General features: G+C 40.7%; 1 protein-coding gene across 3 annotated transcripts in view; it reads right to left on the bottom strand.

Moving 5' to 3' along the window:
• Positions 1-21,013, bottom strand: part of LOC121949453 (neuropilin-2-like) — a 123,781-nt gene that overhangs the window by 45,727 nt on the left and 57,041 nt on the right. For all 3 annotated transcript variants that reach the window (XM_042495145.1, XM_042495143.1, XM_042495144.1), the window contains exons 8-11: positions 10,831-10,975; positions 5,434-5,609; positions 3,661-3,834; positions 2,087-2,231 (exon numbers count right to left, since the gene is read on the bottom strand). In XM_042495145.1, the coding sequence (XP_042351079.1) occupies positions 2,087-2,231; positions 3,661-3,834; positions 5,434-5,609; positions 10,831-10,975 (640 nt within the window). The remainder of the gene's footprint in view (positions 1-2,086; positions 2,232-3,660; positions 3,835-5,433; positions 5,610-10,830; positions 10,976-21,013) is intronic.

Here is a 21,013-nt window from a genome sequence, read left to right on the forward strand (position 1 = left end):
AAGAGATGTAGAGAGATGTAAATTAGCTATATGTGCATTTAACACAGTATAAGCCTGCTATCCATCCAATCATGTAAATCCATAATTTCATGCTGACTCATAATGTATGAACATGTAAAACTTTCACTAGAGTTTCAGTTTTTCCCCTAAGTGCTTTAAATTTCTATTAGATGAATTACAATTGATAATCCTCCATGTTATCTCAGTGGTAATCACAGTGCACGCCACTAAACAGTAAAATCCTTCCCTGAGGCAAACTGTTGATTTTAATCACTTTTTATTGGTGTTATATCCGTGTTATGCCTGAAATATATTTTAATGTAGTCATGAAAACTTGTTAAAACCTGTGTTAACAGTAGAGGATGTCCCTTCTCTTCCCATCAGCATCAACCTCTGGGATAGTCCTGACACATCTAAGATATATTGTTCCCTTTGGACTCTCTCGTTCTCTCTCTCTCTCTCTCTCTCTCTCACTCACACACACACACACACACACACACACACACACACACACACACACACACACAGAAATACAGAATTTTAGCAGCAGGTCGTCAGTTGCAGCCAACAGCCCACTTCACATCCACTGGGAACAGGTACATGTCGTTTCCTGTTCTTGTCTTCACCTCTCACTTGTCACAAAATGACTAAAGCAGTAAGATCTGATGGCACATGAAGGAGAGGAGGAGGAGGATGAGAGGAGAGGAGGAGGAGGACGAGAGGGGAGGAAAGGAAACAAGAGGAGAGAAAGTAAAGTAAAAGAAATCATAAGAAAAGCAAGGAGAGGAGAGGAGGAGAGAGGAGAGGAGAGGAGAGGAGAGGAGAGGAGAGGAGAGGAGAGGAGGAGGAGGACGAGAGGAGAGCAAAGGAAACAAGAGGAGAAAAAGTATAGTAAATGAAAACATAAGAATAGTGAGGAGAGGAGAGGAGAGGAGAGGAGAGGAGGGCCATTTACAGTACGTCTTTTAACAGGCCGTGTGGAAACAAAGTACAGAGGTCTGATTAAAAAAATTGAAAGGAGTACAGTTACTGTTTTTGCATGTATCACTACCAAGACTGTATCCCAGCTCTGATTTCTTCATAACATAGGATATTAAGAAAAATATATTGCTGCCGAATATATGCAGCACATCATTACTGCTAAGTAATAAATGTGGGGAGATTTGCACAAAGGCCTGCTTTATTATTGAAGTTATTGTGCAGCTGAGAATAATTTGCTTGCCACTGCTAACAAGCTGCATTCAACAGTAACACATTGTAATAAATGGTACTAACACAGCTCAATAAAGAAACATATAGACTAATGGTCTGCATCCATCACTCTTTAGACTAAATCATCACCCTTTTCACACAACATTTTCCATAAATCCTCCAGAGGATCATGGATTGATCATGAAGACCAAATTCAGCGGACCATATACTGCACTTAATCCTTCACTACCTACTAGCTACATGTTAGTGTCATAATAGGCAGTGAACACAATATAATTCAACTCCACAGCTGGCCACTATTAGTAAAAGTCCCATGACCTAGACATGCTAATCCCTGTCCAGACATGCTGCAATACCTCCTATAGGGCAAGATGATTAACTGCACCACAATGCAGAATGCATGGAAGTAAGTACACACACACACACACACACACACACACACACAATTACTCAAGTACATGTATATACATATACTATACTGAACATACAGAAACTGAGATACACAAACACAATGGTGGATTAAAATACAAGAGAAAGCAGACATGCATATTCTAAATCCTCCGAAGCACACATCCAATCATGCACACAATACACACTCATTACAGACGTCAAAGAGATTAATGGTGTGATTTACGCAGCACGTTTCAGTCTTGTTTATGATTATGTTTATGGATCATGTAATATACATATATGCATAAATATCATGTAATTATGATGATGTATGCATGATGCAGTGTATGTAACAGGAGTACATTTTCACACCATCCAAACAAATGCAAGTGGGTATTTAACGTGTCACATTTAGACGTGAAAGTCCACAGACAACGCAGCCGTATTTGATGAGATGTGATGAGAAAGTGTTGTGTGTTCTTACCTGGCAGGTCACAGCCGAGGACCTCCATCCTCATGCCGATCCCAGCAGGCGACCACCTCTCCGGAAAGACTCTGATGTACTGGGCCACAATCTCATCAAACCTCCGCACCTCTGGAGTATCATAGTGGCCGTTCCCCTCGAAAATCTAGGAGGAGGGAGACAAAGGCATGTTGATGGAGATGCTATTAGTGATTAGAGAGTTACTGCAGAATGCTTTCCTATTTTCATTTCACAACAAGGGAAAGGATAAAACATTTCCCCTCCAGTATGAAAGATGTTTTCCTGCCAATTTTGACACTCCTAAGTTCAATACACTCAATGTGAAAATAAAGCAGCCTGCTTCACTGATGACAGCTGCTCTTTTTACTATAGCTCAACACACCAAGATCCTGCTGTGATTTAAAGAGAAACGTGCTACAAGTATCACTGCTTGTCCTAGAGTTTGTCTTAAAGCCAGAGCTGTCTGAGACGTGTCTAAAATACTACAAGATGAGTGATAAGCTTTACTCCATGTTTGTTTGATATATGTGGCATCTGTCAGAGCGGCTGCATTGATACATTGTTGTTTGATGAAGACAGGGTTGAGGATGAGTATCCCTGAAACAATGGAGGACGACATACCATAAATGCTGCAGAGGTGGTTAATTTTGTCATTTCGCCACTCCCCTGTTCACATCTTGTTGAAAAACAATAGCAAAATCGTGAGCCTGTCTCTCCAAAGTCGTATAACACTCCTAATCACCATTGTTTCCAAGCACAGTGCGACATGTGTCATAAAAATAACAACAGAGACTGTGTTTCCTTTGATTTTCAAGTAATTTTTTGAAGCAGCTTGCGGCAGCCTCTGGCAAAAACACAAGATTTATTACAAGCTGAAAACTGACTAGACTGTGCTGATCCCTTAAAAATGTGGACTGCTAAAGTTGTAATATTAGTTTCATTAATTGAATTGTATCTTCTGTCGTCCCAATTTCTCAAATTTTTGAAAAAACATATGATGAATATCCCACGATGCTCATTTAAAAAGACAGGCAGATGAGAGAGAACAGGATTTTAGCATCAGGAGGAAAGCTTGGCACTCAGTAGTACTATTAAAGCGTTTTAAGACAGAGTCTCAGAAAGGAGAACAGAGTTTAAAGTGCCCTGTCTCACAGTGCGTTAGACTGCAAGCAGTGCTGAGTGGTGATGCAGGAAAGACATTTTTAATTAACACCCATGAGAGACAAACAGAGGATGAGTGAGCAGGAGGCTGAGACACAGAGAGAAGCAGAGAGAGAGAGAGCGCAGAGGACTTAGACAGAAGCAGGGAGAATGAGGAGTGAGGTGATTAAATTGAATTATTATCAGAGCTGAGGCTGTAATAAAATGGCTTTTTTTCCTAAAAATGACAAGGCTGAGAGAGAGAGAGAGAGAGAGAGACAGAGAGGGGAAGAAAGGGAAGGAGAAAGGGAGAGCGAAGAGGGATTGAGTTGAAAGACAGCTATAAATAAACTACAAATGAGGGAGAACTGACAGTGACAATCAGAGAGAGGAGAGTACATATGTATGTGTCAGACGAAGTTCCCCTCCTTTACCTTCGCGAACCCAGTCTTGCTGTCGGTGATGTAAGTCCAGTCTTTGCCGGTCAAGCTGTGAGCCAGTTTGTACTTTCTCACAAACGCTCTATTCTCAGCACTGGTGCTGCCCTCCAGCCCTCTTGCACCCTGGGTAATAATGCCACGCACCATCTTGGGCACACCAAGGTCCGCCTGAAACAGACAAACATGTCACTCTCTGCACCACAGTCCCTTTCTAGATCCCCTGTATAATGTAAACACTCTGACTTTCCCTTTAGTCTTCACAGTCCATCAATGTCTGTTTTCCATCATACAACATTTCACAAGTTGCCAGACTTGTGAAACTCTGTTTTAGCACCTGCGTCTTTAAGCCTTCCTCCCACCAAATAACACTCTGCTATGATTTGTCAGTGTTTGCAGGTCTTTCATATTCCAGCGTCACTGCATGGTCATTGCAGTAAGAGAATTGCTAAAATGGAGAACAGTGACACTTTCTGGCAGGAAATTCACCCCTAAAAGCTTTAAAAAATCACAACTTGACATGTCCTATCAAGAGTATCATCCAAAACTGGGGAGAAATTAACACTGGCAACAAAGATTACATGTTCTCCTGACATTAGCATGTAGCTTCATTTACTTGCAACTGGTGAGTGTGTATCCTATCAAAGAAAAATCGCCAATAAGCTTCTTAACACAAGTTGACATGTTCAAGCTGGAATAAGATCTGAAATCAGGGAGACATTAACAACATTATTCTCCAAGATTACAGGTATTCCTGATGTTAGCATGTAGCTACATGTAGCAGTGTACTTGCAGTTGAAGAACGACTGTAACAGAGATTGTATAGTTTACTTTCAACTGTAAAAAATCACCAATAATACTTTCTAAATCAAAATCTTCACAACTGGACATTTTCCAGCAGGAATATGATCCAATATTGGGGATAAACTTACAAATTTGGCATCCAAGATTACATCTTTCCCTGACTTAAGCTTGTAAATACATGTAGCAATTTAGACTACATAATATAAACACTTGTCATAGTGTGCCGGAAACAAATGGCCATATAAAAAATTATCACAAGCTGACGTCAAGTTGTTGGAAACATAATATTCAGAGCTGTCTTGTACATACTTAAATTTAAAACTAAATTTTTCTGTTTTTATATATATTTTTTAAATTCAATGTTTAATTCCTGTACATTGAGAGCAAAGATAACCAAAGTCAAATTCCTTGTTTGTGTAAGCATACTTGGCCAATAAAGCTGATTCTGATTCAGATTATTACCATTAATAAATCAGTTGTAAACCAAATTTAAACTTGAGGTTTTTGCTCACAAGGATGTTGATAATACCAACATCTGTCATTGTAACATTAGGAAGGATATGTATATATATATATATATATATATGACAGAAAATAAAGTAAAGCACAGTAGATGCTCTTAATATTCAGGTTTGTTTTTTCTATTGTATTCTTTTCTTCCCAAATGGGTTCGATATCTTCATTTTGTTTCAGTTGTTGCATACCAAAGATGGCTATTGTTTGGGGCTTGCTCTATTAATCTTTCTATTTATGTGATAGCACATTGATGATACAATTTAATTCCAGGAAATTTTCCAGACAGAATATGGAGCGCAACCATATAACCAGCAATATTGACTTTCTCAAGTAGTAAAATGACCTGTAGCCCCTCATATCCAACCACAGTCTCTTTTGTACTGAGAAAAAAAAAAAGGAGTTCCACACAAACTGTACTTAAAAAAAACAACATCACTCAGGGTAGCAAACCTGTAGCCACTCTTCTCCAGCTATGGGTTGTGTCGGGTTGGGAAACCAGCCTGAGCGACTGGCCACCAGCCTGGCTGCCCCCATGGAGCCATGGATGTCTCTCATGGACGACGCAGAAATCTGGGAGTCAGGAAGGAGCCCAGACAGCATGCCTTGCAGCTCTGAGCAGGGTGCATCTGAACGGGAGCCAGAGGGAGAATGGAATTTTTTAAAGCATGAAATAAGCATATTTTTCAAAGAATGTAATCATTTGACAGAAATGCCATACAAAGCAGAGTTCAGAAAACTCTCCTCTGCTCTCTCTTGTGTTTCAAAGATCAGTATAGCATCCAGGAATTGACAGGTAGTTGTCAAAAACAGTTTTCATGTCTCATCTGAAAAGCAAACTCAAAAAAACTTGATATAAAATCTATGACTTGGTCATTTTCTTGCATTAAAGGATCAGTGTTGGAGCTCATCTGAATAAATCAATAGCTTCTTTTTTCCAAATGCATTACCACAAAGTAATAAATTGACCAAAAACCATCTAATTTTTCCTCTGACAGATTTTTAGACCAAGCCAGTGAAATGAAAATGTGAGATGAAATTAGATGCCGCAACAAGGTTTCCTCACCCCCCCCCCAAAAAAAACTGCATTGGAAACAGTCAGGAATGATGGAATTAAACGGACACATACCTGATATTATTATTATCACCCTTTAAAGTCTACTGGATTTTCTGTTCTCTAAAACCAGTCTGACTACATGTGGCTGCTGCATTAACTAAACATCCACTAATTCAAAAACTCTTCATGAATCAATGTGACTTTAAGGTCAGGAATAATTTATTACCACCATTTGATCTCACCTTAGAGCAAAACTCTTGTGTGATTGTGATGTGAATTGTTAAAACACTGCACTCTGCTGCTCTCCATCAACCCATTTCATTATTTTTTCCTCTCTGCTGCTGCAAACTTGATGCATAACTTTAACCAAGCTTCCAAAGGGGATTCTTCTCGGGGAATTGAGCCTGAGAACTCCCGAATGGAGGAACTAAATGAGAGCATGTTGCAGATCAAAGGAATGCTGTTTATTATACTGACAAATGTGTTTTAGTCGAACAAGCATCGGAATATGTTATCAGCCTGAATAATGACAAAAAACAAAGCAAGGTGGTCATTTCTATTTGAAACAGGAGGTGTGAAAAAATGAAGGAGTAAAAGAAGAGAGGATGCAAGGAAGTAAAAGAGGAAAGCCCCTTTTACGTCGCCCTTTTCTAGGCAGAATTTCATGCATTGTGCTGCCTCACTGTTGTGTATTAAAGGTACAATCACAGAATCAGAGGACAGACTTGTCTCGCCTTTCTGTTGGTATCGTAGATAGTAAGTCTTGAAACGATGACTGTATGCTCAGCATTAGATATGGAAACATGTTTGCATTTTTTCTGAAAGCTCACTGATACAGACAAAATGGAGCAGGACCGACGCAAATCGCAGGGGCAATGTAGTGTAGTTCAAGTGAGATACAACTGTAGGTGACGACGAAGAGATGGCGGAATGGAGCATATTGGTCATATATGATCTTATACAGTAATATATTGTGAAAATACAGAAAATAATTCTTTGTCCTCATGTCAGGATGGATATAATGGCTGCACAGACCAACGGCGTCTACATGTCTCTTTGTTTGTTTTTATCCAAAACTTTTGTCTTTACCCTCTAAAGCCATATATTGGCCATATCTATGCCATCATAAAGAACACATGGAAGTATGAGGGCAGTGACATTTACAACGTTGGAAATGGACATATTTATCTTCGTACATATAGGGAGAATAAATGAGTCTTAAAAGCGACATCTGGCAGGACGGGATAGTGGGAGGCATAGGTGTGACATTTTGACAAAGTGTTATGTGCGTGTGACCTAGTATGGGAGTTTTAAAAGGTAGCAGATAGCAGTTAGCAGCTAACTTTAAAGAAAAATAGCAGCTGTACACGTCTGTAAATTAGTTAAAAAATTAGATTCTAGAGCACCTTACCCTCTGAGAAAAGGCCAAGATCAGCTGCCATACAAGAGTTTGGGGACATTATTGTTGTTGAAACGTTATGTCATTGTTATTGTTTAGAAAGGGCTGCTAAAGCATATGTTTTATGCAACACTAGAGTCGGACACTCTTATGTTACACATCACGCCAGTCACATATCTTTCGCTTCCACGATGCTGGCATGCTGTCTAAAATCACAAACTGGAGCTGAATGATGCCTCCATTTTTTGGTACTGTGTAAAAATGCAACGGCATCATTAAGAGGGGACTTAACAGGGCTCCCAAATATTATCACTGACAACATTTCCAAACTTTTCCATGATTTTTAAAGGACCTAGCATTGAGATTTTTTTCCACTAGCCTGGTGTTTTTCCAAACATTTTGGTTTCAAACTCTATTCAAAAATAATTTCAGCTAGCTGTCATAAAGGAAGGGACACACAAACTCAGTTAGAAAATGCAGAACATACATGATGGTAAACTAATTGTTGTCGCACATTGACGCATATTAAAGCTACTTTAATCAATGGCTATAGGTAATAGATTTGCTGTTATGTTACATTACGTAGAAGGTTATCCACAGAGGATTAGTCGAATTTCGTTACGTGCAACAAAATTCCATGACTTTTCCAAAACTTTCAGTTATTTTGACTAATTCCATGACTTTTCCAGACCTGGAAAATGTTTATGTCAAATTCTTTGACTTTTTCAGTTTTTCCATGACCGTGGAAACCCTGGGACTTAGTAGTGGCTCAATAGCACGATCTCTGCGTAAAAAAGGGCTGAAGAGGAAATGAGGGAGGAAGAAGAAGCTGGATAAAAGGTGAGGAAGAGGAGTTAAAGGACAAGGAGGCGATAAAAAGATAGACAAAAGGTCAAAGAAAAAGATGGAAGGTCAAGCAAGCAAGTGAATAGAGAGATGAAGAGAGATGCTGGTGAAAAGAAAGGGAGAGAAAGCAGACTGACAGTGAAGGGTGACGGTGATTGATGGTGACATTCTTCGGGTCTACATGGAGATGAATGTTTAATGCCGTGACGTCTGCAAACGTGCCTCACTATGGTAAATAATGAATCAACAGTAAATAACAACAGCTAAGCCATGCTAGATGAGCTCCCTCGAGCTCCATGAAAAAACTGATTAGCCAAAAGAAAATTCTATTATTGTATTCATATGTTTCTTATTTTTGCATCTATCTATTTAAGCAGCTGCACTCCAGCAGGGCTTTTTTTCTTTTCAAAAAAAGCGAGAGTGCAGTTGGAGTCGATGAGAATATCATCTCTGGAGATCACAGAAGCAGAAATAGCTAGATATCATACACCAGCATGAGAGCCCTTAAAGCTCTCACACACACATATGCATACATAGATAGACACACACACACACACACACACACACACAAACACACAAACACCGAGCGATACATACACCAAGCTGAATAGACAAGGTCTCTTACACAGGTTGAAGCGCACCTTCACTTGCACATGCTCTGATGTTTAGCCCACATGTGGACACACACACACACACACACACACACACACACACACACACACACACACACACACACACACACACACACACACACACTCCAGGGGTCTTACAAAAGCTGCCGATGCAGGCACGCGCACGCACACACACACACGCAGCTATAGAAAGACGCATGCTACATAAGCCTGGTGAGAAAAATGATAAAGGTACTAAAAATAAATGATTGATAGCTGCTGCAGGGCTAAAATAAAATAAGATTAAGGAAGGAGGGATGGAGGAGTTGAATGAGGCAGGGACAGGGGAAGATTTAAGTAGAAGGGATAGGGAGGAGAAAATGAGAGAAAAGTGGGAATAGAGGCTGTCAGCAAAGGCAATAGAAGGACGGAGGAGCAAAAGTAGAATGAGAGGGAAGAAAAAACACAGCGACACTGAAGAGGGATTGGTAGAAAGTGAGAAAAAAGTACGTAGAGGCATAAAAGTGTGATTTAAGTTAATGACATGTCACTGACGGACTGCTTTATGTCTGCCTTTATGGGCCTGTGTAGGGCATTATCACATCCCCCTTGGCAGTGTGGTCGGGTGTGCTTGTCAATATCTCTGTGTTCAGGGAGAGAAGATACGCATATCTATTAGCGGATATGTCTGGTTATGAAGTTTTCTCTGCAGGTTATAGACATATCTAACTGAAAGTTGGGCAGAACGGTGTGTTTTACTTCCTTAAAGCCACACACTGTGTCAACCCTCTCAACAAAAGGTAAACTGTCAAGGTTTTGCATATAAAGTCGGTGTTTTCCTCAGGCTGGTGATGGATTGCAGGCATTACAAGGCAGCAGAGATGGGCAATACATGGGAAAACGGGAAAAGATGTGTCGGATGGCTTCTCATTGCTGAGAGTATAGTGAGAGGGAGATATATAATGCAATTTCGGGTGTTTAAGTAGGGTAAAAAATAGGCTATTGGTGGAAAAGAACACAGGCAAAGATACCTGATATATGCCACATCCAAGTCTCTAACACACACACCAGGCAGGGGGACACACACAAGCAGTATCATATTGTTTTGGTGTGATTGTGATTTGTGTGGGTGCTGAAATAGCCCTCCTAGATAAGAGCATATCTGTCCCTCTCAATGGCCACCACGATGGCAGCAGAGAGGCTCTAACCCAATAATGATACAGTGGAGCTGGGACACACAGACACATACACACACACACACACACACACACACACACACACACACACACTAAAATGGATTGAAACTCTCTCTCTCTTTTACCATTTCTATAACACACACACACAAACACAGACAGTCTAATTAAGTTTTATCTATTTATAGTATTGAGCTGATTATGCTGGTTGAAATCGTGTTTGTTTGCCAGGGCTGCAGATGAAAGCTGAGAGCCTGTTACTCTCTGATGTTATCACCCACACATCACACTCTAGTATTATTCTATTAGGACCGAGTGTGGTTCTTGTTGTGCGTGTGTGTGTGAGGTGCGAGTGGGAGACAGAGAGGGAGGATATGTATATGAAAGAGCGAGGGCAAGAGTGTGAGTGCACACGAGAGTGGGTGTGTTGTGTGCCTGTGAAAGACAGAGAAATTGATGCGAGGACGTTAGAGGGAAGTATGAATAGAAGCGCTAGATGGACAAATTACTGAATTGTTTATCATGAAGTTATATAAATGACGAGACATTTGTTTGCTTGTTCTTTTCAAGGAAATGTTTTCTAAGAGAGTTATTTTTGCTGTGACCCACCTTCTGACCCGGGGCAAAAGCCAGTATATCACTGGTATAAATGGCAGGACCTCTATACCGTGTTTTTACAAGAGCGAGTCCCATGAGAAGAAAAAGTCTGAGAAACTCTACAAAAAAATGCTTAATTTTTCTTACCCGTGATTTGACAGCCGTAGAGCTCAAACCGCAGTGCAATGCCGTTTTTCCACATCTGAGGTCGGATTCGTACGAAGCGGGCCAGGACCGGCTGTGGGATACGATTGAGAACAACCTCCGTGGCGTCAGTGTTGGCATGGAAAACCTATATGGAGAGCGGAACAGACAGAATTTAATGATACGACATTAATGGCAGTGGGGATTTTCCCTTTTTAAATTGTACAGAGGGCAGAGTGAGCGACACAGAGGAGCTCAGAAGTATTTCACCACTGGAAAGATGATCTTGTCATCAAAAAAGGCTGTCTATGCAGTAGAAATATGCAAATAATTTTTAAATTGGTGCTAAGTGACCAGAGAAAAGGGGCTGTGGCATTTACTTTTGCTCAAGAGGTAGAAAACCTACAGTTACCAGAATGTACTGTGCTGCACAAGACCAATTACCATTACCACTGATGGGTGGCAAGGTGATGTGATGCAAACTTTTGACTCAATGGCGGCCAGCTGGAAACAAACAACTTCGTTTTACAGTTGAATGGTAAGCTAAAACAGGTTTCTGAAAAAAATTAAGGCAAGAAATAGGCAACACAGTAAGAGAATCTTTATACTTGTTTTTGATTTCATTTTTTCCAGGTTTTTGTGAACCTGTTTTCACTGGGAAACAGTGTGGCGCCCACTTCCTGTTCACAAACTCTCACTATTACAGCTAAACAGGGCACTAAAAATGTGTCAAAATACATGATATAACAATATTATCTTTGTTAATAACATGTTTAATGATGTTAATGTGTATTTTTAGACAGATTTAAATTTGGGGGTGAAAAATAAATAAATTAAAACATAAATTAAATGATTAAACAATGACCTCTCTGCAGTAAATATGAGGATCCCTAGTGGTCGTGGGCCATCTGTTGAAGACCTAGGGTCTAAATAAATGCACAGGGCAAAGACTTTTCAACAGCAAGTATCCATAGCAACAATATTTATGGTTCATAATGGACAGTTGTATTGTTAAACAAACTCAGGGCATCATCATTTCAAATGAGATAATTTTACTCCTCTTCTATGTGCTTACATACATAAATGCACACACACACTGAATATATCGTTCCTCTTCACAAAGGAAGACATGAGTGCAAAGGTTTTCCACTACACACACACACACACACACACACACACACACAGTCTGAGCGGGCATGCAGTGTGTAATAAATCAAGGGTATAAGTATGTGGGAGAGCATCCTCTTCTCACGTCCTCTTGACTTAACCACACACACAAACACACATACACACATACACACGTACACACAGGAAAACATCCTCTCCACTCCTTCACGCACAGAAAGCAAAGAAAAACCTGTGCTGTCGTCCCACAACGCACACACACATACAAAACACAGAACACACACTGTCTTGCAAAGTGCCCTCTGAGCTCCTACACTCCCCACCGCACACACATCTCACACAAACCAAGTAATTTCCTCTGAAAACACACACAAAAACAGATAAGAAGGAAACTGAATGGGAGCTTACATGGCCAGAAGCACTCCTTTTGTCTCTTGACACCAAGACTTTATATCTCTGTCTATCTGACAGAGTGTCATGTCTTTCTCTCTCTATGACTGTCTTCTCTGTTGGGCTCACCACAGGAAAACACAGCTGGGCTGCTGCTCCTCTCCATATCACTTCACTTTCTGTCCTCCTTTCTGTCTGTCTTCACATCATCTCTTTCTCCCCCCCAGTTGCTTCCTTGCTGCCATGATGATACACTGCTGTAAATTTAAAATCTATCCGGATGTTTCATTAGAGAACCTCAAAGACTGTTTTTCTTCTGTGTCTCTAACACTCTATTATGTTACATCAGTGCTGAAAACATAGCACAATGTGTTTATTACAAGGAGCAGTAAACCTCATTCACCGAAGCCAAAGGCCTCGCAATTACTTGCTTGGGTACTCATTTATAGATGTTTGCTTTGTTTTTTTGTGTATATGTGTGTAATTTCACTTATTTTTTTCCTGTTTCCAATCCATTAAACAGCAAGAGCCGTCAAGGGTGACAAAAAATGGATGAAAGGGGTTTCTGAGTGGCAGGAACAGAAGCGGGCTACTGGGCCAGCTGGGAATTGAACCCATGACCCACTGGGTGTATGATACAAAGTCAGATGCAGTGAACTCATGCCCTTACAATGGCCTTAATACCAGAAACTGTGACCAGTTAAATGATGGAAAAATGCCTAAAGGCCCCCAAAGACTTAATGGGATTGTGGCAGCAGGCTGTAATTACGTGTGTGTGTGTGTGTGTGTGTGTGTGTGTGTGTGTGTGTGTGTGTGTCGGTGTGTAAAAGTGTAATTATGAAGTCTCACTCTAAGGAGTTGGGGACTGGTGGGTGCTTTCTGATTTCCCTTGGTGTGCACACACACACACTTGTATATACTGTATGAGCTTTAATGTGTGTGTGAGTGTACACACTGAGCAAGTCTTTTTTGTGGTCGTGTTTGTGTAAATGTTTAACCTTGCTACTGTCCTTTACCAGCTGTTTGAATTGGGGTTGGTGTGTTTGCGTGCGTGGCACGCTCTTCTGTATACATGCTGCTACGGCACATGTCTGGTGTACATTTTTTTTTCCACTATTATCAGCTTTGTTCAGGGTCACCAAACAGAGCTGCAACTCCATTTCAGCTTCTGCTTGGTGCAGAACTTTCACTGTCACAACTGCTGCTTTACTTTCTTCAATAAACCAAAATACTTTAGTGGAAGCCCATTGGGAATCCAGGGCATCAAACGGTCAGTGGCTTTGAGTATTTGATTCCATTTGTATGAGATGCCCTGGGCTTCAACTAACTCCAATGTAAACCCCTTCTAAACAACGTAGTATAATGAGCAATAAAGTCTATGTATGAGGAGAGGTAGTAGATTGGTCAAACAAGCACAGGACTTTAACTCAGAGACCACTGTCTGTGTCCTGTGTGAAACTAATGTCCTATATGAAATGTTGAATTTTTCCCAACTGTTACACAGTTTACATCATATGACGTACCTTAATTTAGTTACTACAGAACACAATGTATCCTCATATGATGTTTTGTATATCATGTGAAAAAGGGCCCCACAAATGAAGTGTCATACTTAATATAAAGTTACATAATTAATGTAGCTGTGGTTAAGTATAGGGCAAAGAAACATGGTGAGGATGTACCTTAAAATAACTCAATGTTTAGTCAAAGTTCACGCAGTTCAAAACACCCGTCTCCTGGGGAGAAGTTTTGTGTTTTGGGACCCATCAACCACCCCAACTTGTCTCCTAACCAGACTGCTTGGGACACCTTCCTTCTTAACTCCTGTCAGCGCATAAATCTTGTGATCACAACCTTCCAAATTACAATGGTTATCCCAAAATGATTGGCTCACGATAACATGGAATATGTACAAATTTTAGTGCATTATTTTTCAAAGGAAAGCATGCGCACAGTGAAAAGGGTTTTAAGTCTAGTGTGTCTCAAACAACAGCAAACTCCAATGTATATCCATCCACAATGGCATAGTACAAAGAGTGAAACACTGAGGTTTCTTAAACTACATACATAGTTGACGCCACGTGTCATACCTTAACTAACTTAAGTTACATAACAAATGCACTTATTTTAACCCAAACCATGATTTATTTTCTAAACCTAGCCAAGAGTTTTTGTTGCCAAAACCTGAAGTGTATTTTGAAAGGGCATTAGCATGTAACAAGCAGATATTGAAACACTGTCTGTGAGTGTCTGAATATGATGCTACAGGGGTATAGCGGTAACATGACAGTTTTAAGTATATGACCATTGACCAAGCTGCTGTATTTGACGAGTTGGAAGAACGTTTTGTTATAGGCAGGCTGAAAACATGATAAGAAGATACCACCAATGACTACTTTCAGAGCTCATCACCACACACACTGATTATCTTTAAAAGAACTGCCAAGAAATTGCTGCTTAAATATTCAGAATCAATGCTGAACTGACCCCATTGTCAAAATTTAAATATGTTTTCTAAATAGTGCATATTTAACACTGCTGTGTGACTTTATCTTGAGTTTTAACCCTCCAGTTCTGGTCTTATCAGCCCATGTTGAAGCAATAACTTGCACTGAGTACAACGTGTGAAAATTTGAGTTGTTAACAAGTGATAAACAGCCAGTGGTGAAAGGTTAAGCGGCCTAAATTCAGGTTTGCAGAACATTGCTTGCCCACCTTTTTAGGCAGACATATGTTGTGATGCAGTTGAATAGTCACAGAAAGTATTCGAAACACTGTTTTTCGGTAACACTATATTAAACAAAAGCCTTGCCTCCAGGTTTTGGCTCTGCAGAGAGAATCAACAGTGAGGAGGTGTAAGGGGATATGTCGCATCTCTGCGGTCTTCAGCTTAAATTCACTGTTAACAGCCTCTTCCTGAAAGGCGTCTGCAACAATCAGCTAATGGACTACACCCGCTACTCAGCTCAGGTTGTGTGTGTGTGTGTGTGTGTGTGTGTGTGTGTGTGTGAGTCTGTCTGCGTGTCGTGTGCAGGTACGTTAGTGGTTCGATGTTTCCACCTGTGCTGAGAGACAAGACAAGCTGACACCGGGAACACTCGGGTGAACAGATGCTCAACTTAACACCTCCTCCCTTTTTCCTCTGTCTCATCTCTCTCTCTCACACACATGCACACGCAGATGCACACACGCGCACACACACACACACACACACGGAAACACACACAGAAACACACACAGAAACACACACACACACACACACACACAGAAACACACACACAAAGGCCAAAACAAACAAGCAGAAGTGTTCCAAGCCAAACTGTGGGAACAATTCAAAGCAAGAGAAATCTTCTCAATTCAAATGGTACTTTCATCTCTCAGTGAAGGTCAAAGGTGACAGACACGGACTGAATACTGTTTTCTCCTTCATTTACACACACACCTACTCCGTTGAATAACAATAGCGCGCAGGGCAGGAAGACACATATTGTGTGACTGCCCCTGCTTGGTAGTCAAAAGACAGCTAACCAGGTCTAACGCGTAACTACAGGATAGAAAAAGAGCATGACGATGAATATGTTCACCTCATGGGAGAGAAAAGAACAGGTGTGTGTGTGTGTGTGTGTGTGTGTGTGTGTGTGTGTCGTGAGCCCGTGGGGGCCTCAGTCAGTCAGCCAGCGAGGACCAGCGCAGACATACTGAATTATTCAAATGTCCATGCTGTGTGTTGTGTGTATGTGTGTGGATAGAGTTATAAAATAGTAAAACACCCCCCCATCTCCTCTCATTTCATCACACAAGGACAAATGCACACACACACACACACACACACACACACAGACTTCAGGGAAGTAACCTGTGTTAGACAGCTGAATTGTGGCGTGTGTATGACAGTCCGCTCCACAAATCTCACCAACCAAATGACACATGGCATCCTTATAATATCCCTCTTTGTCCCTCTCCTCTCAGCTTTTCTTTCTTTATTTGTCACAAACTCTTTCCTCCCTCTCTCCTTTGACCTCACCCCTCCCTCCTGCCTCTCCCTCACCTCACCTCCCAACACTCTGTCGTTTTATTTAATTTCCCCTCTCCTGACATCCTTACAGGCTGTGTTGCTCAGACCTCTGATCTACCCAGAGGGATTTGTGGTCAACACCCTTGTCTGCTATTCTCATTATTCCTCCTCTCCTCCGTCCATCCGTCCATCCCTCCTTCTCCTGCTCCGTGGTTCCCCTGTGAACGCTTCTCCCCCACTCTCTGCCTCCTTCCTTCACTCACTTGTTCCCCTATGAACCTTGCTTTTCTCCCTTAGGTTCCCACCTCCCTTCCCCCCTCTGCACAGCTCACTTTCTCCTCTTTCCGTCACTTCAATGCTTGACTGCTTGACCTTTTGCTTGTGTTTTCCTTCTGTCTTTCTCTCTTCATTTTTTCAACTTTCCTACATTTTCCTCTCATCGCGATCCCTCTCCCTCCCTCCGATTCCACCCACATCTCCCACCTCTGTCCCTCTCTCTCTCCATCCATCCTCCCTCCCACAGATTAAGGTGGGAATAGGAGGTTTTGGTCTTGGCCGAGGTCCAGTGTTGTAATGGCCACAGACAGCTCTGCCTGCAGCAATTCAGGAGGGCTGCGTAATGACATTTGTACCACGCCGTGCGTAAATGTACCTCCACCAGCTGAAGGTCTCAGGCACTTCCAGACGAAGAGTCAAACTAAGACAACATCATTTCTCAACTCGAGACCTCAGGTCGCCAAAAATTGCTGCTTTTCTCTTGTCATGCCGGCAACCTCCCATAACCAGGCCCACGGCCAATTTTGTGCACTGAATCATTGGATAGTTAAAGTTACACTGATAGTGTCATTATCGTTTTTTCCTGTTTCTGTATAATGGTCAAATTTTAGTGCTCTCACGATAGTTCATGAGCATTCAAATGATCGGACATGACCTGATCATCTAGAAGGGATATGAAAAACAGCTGCCACAGATTAAAAAAACAGGAACAGACCAATACAGAAACATTTATGGATATAAAGACAACTTTGAAATTGCATAAGAATCTTGACAAATCTCAAATAAATGGCACTGCATATTGGTTCTGCAATGATGATTTTTCTTATATAATCTCATTCACCTGCTCCACTGTCAGTCAATCCCATTGAACATTTTTACTCCTACCCTTCATTTGAGTTCCATCTTGCCCCTCAAAACAGAGATACAAGAGGTCCCCAAGGAACTGGATAACCCTTCAAGACCCTGATGCCTCGTTTCCACACAGTTTTGTTTTGTGTGCATGTTCAATGCAAGGAGATGCATCTTGAATGAATAAAAATGCCACTGTAGAAATGTCAGAAATGCTCATTTTGAGTGTTTTTCGACATCCAATCTTATGGGATATGAGCGGTGCAGTACAGACACAAACATAACCAAAAATGCATGGTGAGGAGGCTAACCTGTCTGATGTGTGGCCACTTTTGTGAAATACGTTTCTTAAAGACCCAGCCCAGACCACAGCTGGCCTGCTACCAGTGTTACATAACTAAACATGCTGTCAACTTTTAACTCAAAACTTCAGAAAAATGTATAAATAGATCTGTATTATTTTCATTAATCTGTTAGCAAATTTCGTTTATATGCCAACTTTCTATAGCACAGAGCATAAAGCCTGTCTATGTCGTATGCCATCAAGCCAGGAGAAAAGAGACATGGTACAATACCCTACCCTTAGACGTGAATGCGCAAAACAGAGGGGTAAGGGCTAAGTGGTAGGGGCAAGGGGTGCTTTGGGATACAGCCTTAGCGCGTCTGACTGCTTCCTTCCCCTCTTTCTCTGTTGCATGTGTCTTGAGTCAGTACCTGTCTTTTGTGAGCCTGTCAGTAAAATGTAGGAACAAATGCTGTACGAATATTACTTTTCCTTCTCTCCCAAAAGTTCCTGCAAGTTAACATATATTCCATATGTCCCATCTGGTTCACAACAGGCCTTTAATGGCATTATCAAATACGTTACAGATCACACAAATCATCATGATGTTGGGTGACAGTGGCGCCGCCCCCATGGGCTGGCTCCCAGATGTTAAAAACCACAGAGTGTGTGTGTGTGTGTGTGTGTGTGTGTGTGTGTACAGTGGTTGCTTTATTAAGACTTATTCAACTGAGACAAATGTTAACATATGACAAGCGTGCATGTATTTGTGTGTGTTCTTGCTGCTGAATGCGTGTTGTGCACAAGCACAGACAGTATGCTACGCTCATGCTGTTCTTTCCTTAATATCCATGTGGCACCCATTAATTTCTGTCCTCCTCTCATGCCTCCTGCTCATAAAACACTAATTTAATAATTCTTCCAGATTAACATGCACATACACACACTAAACCATCGCTGTGGCCAAGCACAAAAAGTCATTTGTTCAAGCAGCATAAACTGGCCTGTCTGCTTCGTGATGACTTTCTCAGGAATATATGGGGAGAGAGGGAGACCCAGTGATGGAGTGTTGAGGAACAGAAAAGAGGAGGGATGGAAAAGAGTGCAGGAGAGGAAGGATGAGGTGAATGAAGATGTAAGGAGAGAGAGTGTGTGTGGACAAGGAGGGAGGATATGATGGATGACAGTAAAATTTTGAGAAAACTAGTGAAGGGGTGAGTGAATGAAAATGTCAGGCAAGAGGATGGATGGATAAATGAGCAGTTCAGAGCAGGTTCAACAAGTTAAAAGAAGCCAGGGCACTTCTATATATCCCATGCATTGGTAGAAAAGATACTTTATCTTAAAATAAAGTAATAAATAAATCAAACTACATGGTTTTAAGTTCACAAGAAGAAAAAGACTTATTACATGCTTACAACTGATCCCTGCATAAAATGATCCAGGATCTGCTCTCAATTATGAAAACTATTTCCTTGGATTATCCTGTGAATGCACACACAGCACTTTACACACCCAAGCTATAAAACACTCTGCCAAAGATCTTCTTGGCCATTGCTTCTGAGTTATTTATGTCTTTCTAACATAAAAGACTCACTTACACCCCGAAAGTTAGAGTTGGGATGGTAAGGTTGTTGCTGATTGGTCGCCTGAGGCATGTCAGCTGAGGAGGGACATTATAGGTTTCAAGATGCTGACACCATCGTTTCATCATCAGATAAATGACCATCGCTCTCTTCGTCTTTTAAAGCTCTCACTGCTCCACCTTTACTCTACTTTCTATTTCATCTCTCCCTCTCAGGACAGAAGAAGCTCCATAACATGAATATCAAATTGTAAGAGTGTAGTGTATCCAAGTCATATATATTTTTGTATAGCTCAATATTACAAATTTGCCTTAAAGGGAGTTTGCAATCTGTAAAGCATATGACTCCCTCTGTCTATAGGGCCCTCTGTCCATCAGCCTTCATCACCACTAGTTCTTTGATGTCGTTTTGATGTGTTTGTGCCTTTAGACACTTAATTCAGATGAGGAAAAACTCTCCAAGGAAACAGATGATGGGAGAAAAATGGAGAAAACCTAAGAAAGAGCAATAGAAGAGGGATCCGTTGTCTACGATGGACAGACGTGCAGTAGATGTTATGTACAGAATAGACTGACAAAGTAAAATGACAGTTTGAACAATCAGAATGAAAGAATATGAATATATCTGGTTTATATCCATGACATACAGATGAGATAATGCCATCCCTGCTCCACCTTTACTCTACTTTCTATTTCATCTCTCCCTCTCAGGACAGAAGAAGCTCCATAACATGTTACCAAAAGCTCCTGCTAATGTATTCCAAACCCATCCTCTTCCTCCTCAAAGCCACACATTCATATCCACATGCAGACACACACACCCCTCAGCGCCTCCCTGGGCGTTCAGCTCTGGAGCAGTTTTACAGGGTTATCAGGGAATCAGGAGGGATTATGGGTGGTGACACCAACAGCTAACCGCAAAACGTCATCATTAATCCATTTTGCGTATTGGATTGTCATTGTTTCATAGCCTGTTGTCAGCAGAATATTGCTTATTGACTGGACACATGACTGTCTGAAGGGTGAATCCATTGATTCATTGAGACTGATTAAGCAATTTCCTGATTGTCAAAAAGAGGTGGATTTATTTGTTCATACCAATTATTTTTCTGTCCTACTTAACCATGTACTAAGCTTTATGAACCTGATTTAAAAAAATAAATAAAATAGCTTTACCCTTTAAAACCTGGATCAAGATCACTTCTCCTGTGCTGTGTTCAGACACTTTCACAGGTATTTTAACCTTCAATCCCTGAGCAAATTGGTTTGCTTTCTTTTGAAAACATGGGGAACAATCAGAGACTTGGCAAAAAAAATGTCATGTAATATACAAGAAATTTGTATATTTTGAAAAACCTTTTTTTTTTAAATCTACAGAAAAAAAGTGAAAAAAAAATAGATTTATTATACTCATAATAATATATTTTAAAATATTTTTATAGAATAATGAGCATTTTTAAACATCTTTTCCTTTTTTTGTTTTGTTGTTTGTTTTTTTGTTTTGTTTTGTTTTTTTTACCTCTTTTGTTTTGTTTTGATTTTCCTAATTTTCATGTAATTTTCTTGTACTTTTTTATAATTTTTCTGCTAATTATCCAAAGACATTTCTTCCTGTTTCTTACATGTTTCTTAAAGAAATCAATCCAATTTGATCAGGTTTCAC

This window comes from Plectropomus leopardus, chromosome 10, assembly GCF_008729295.1.
Source record: "Plectropomus leopardus isolate mb chromosome 10, YSFRI_Pleo_2.0, whole genome shotgun sequence".
In the NCBI taxonomy this organism is placed as follows: Eukaryota; Metazoa; Chordata; class Actinopteri; order Perciformes; family Serranidae; genus Plectropomus; species Plectropomus leopardus.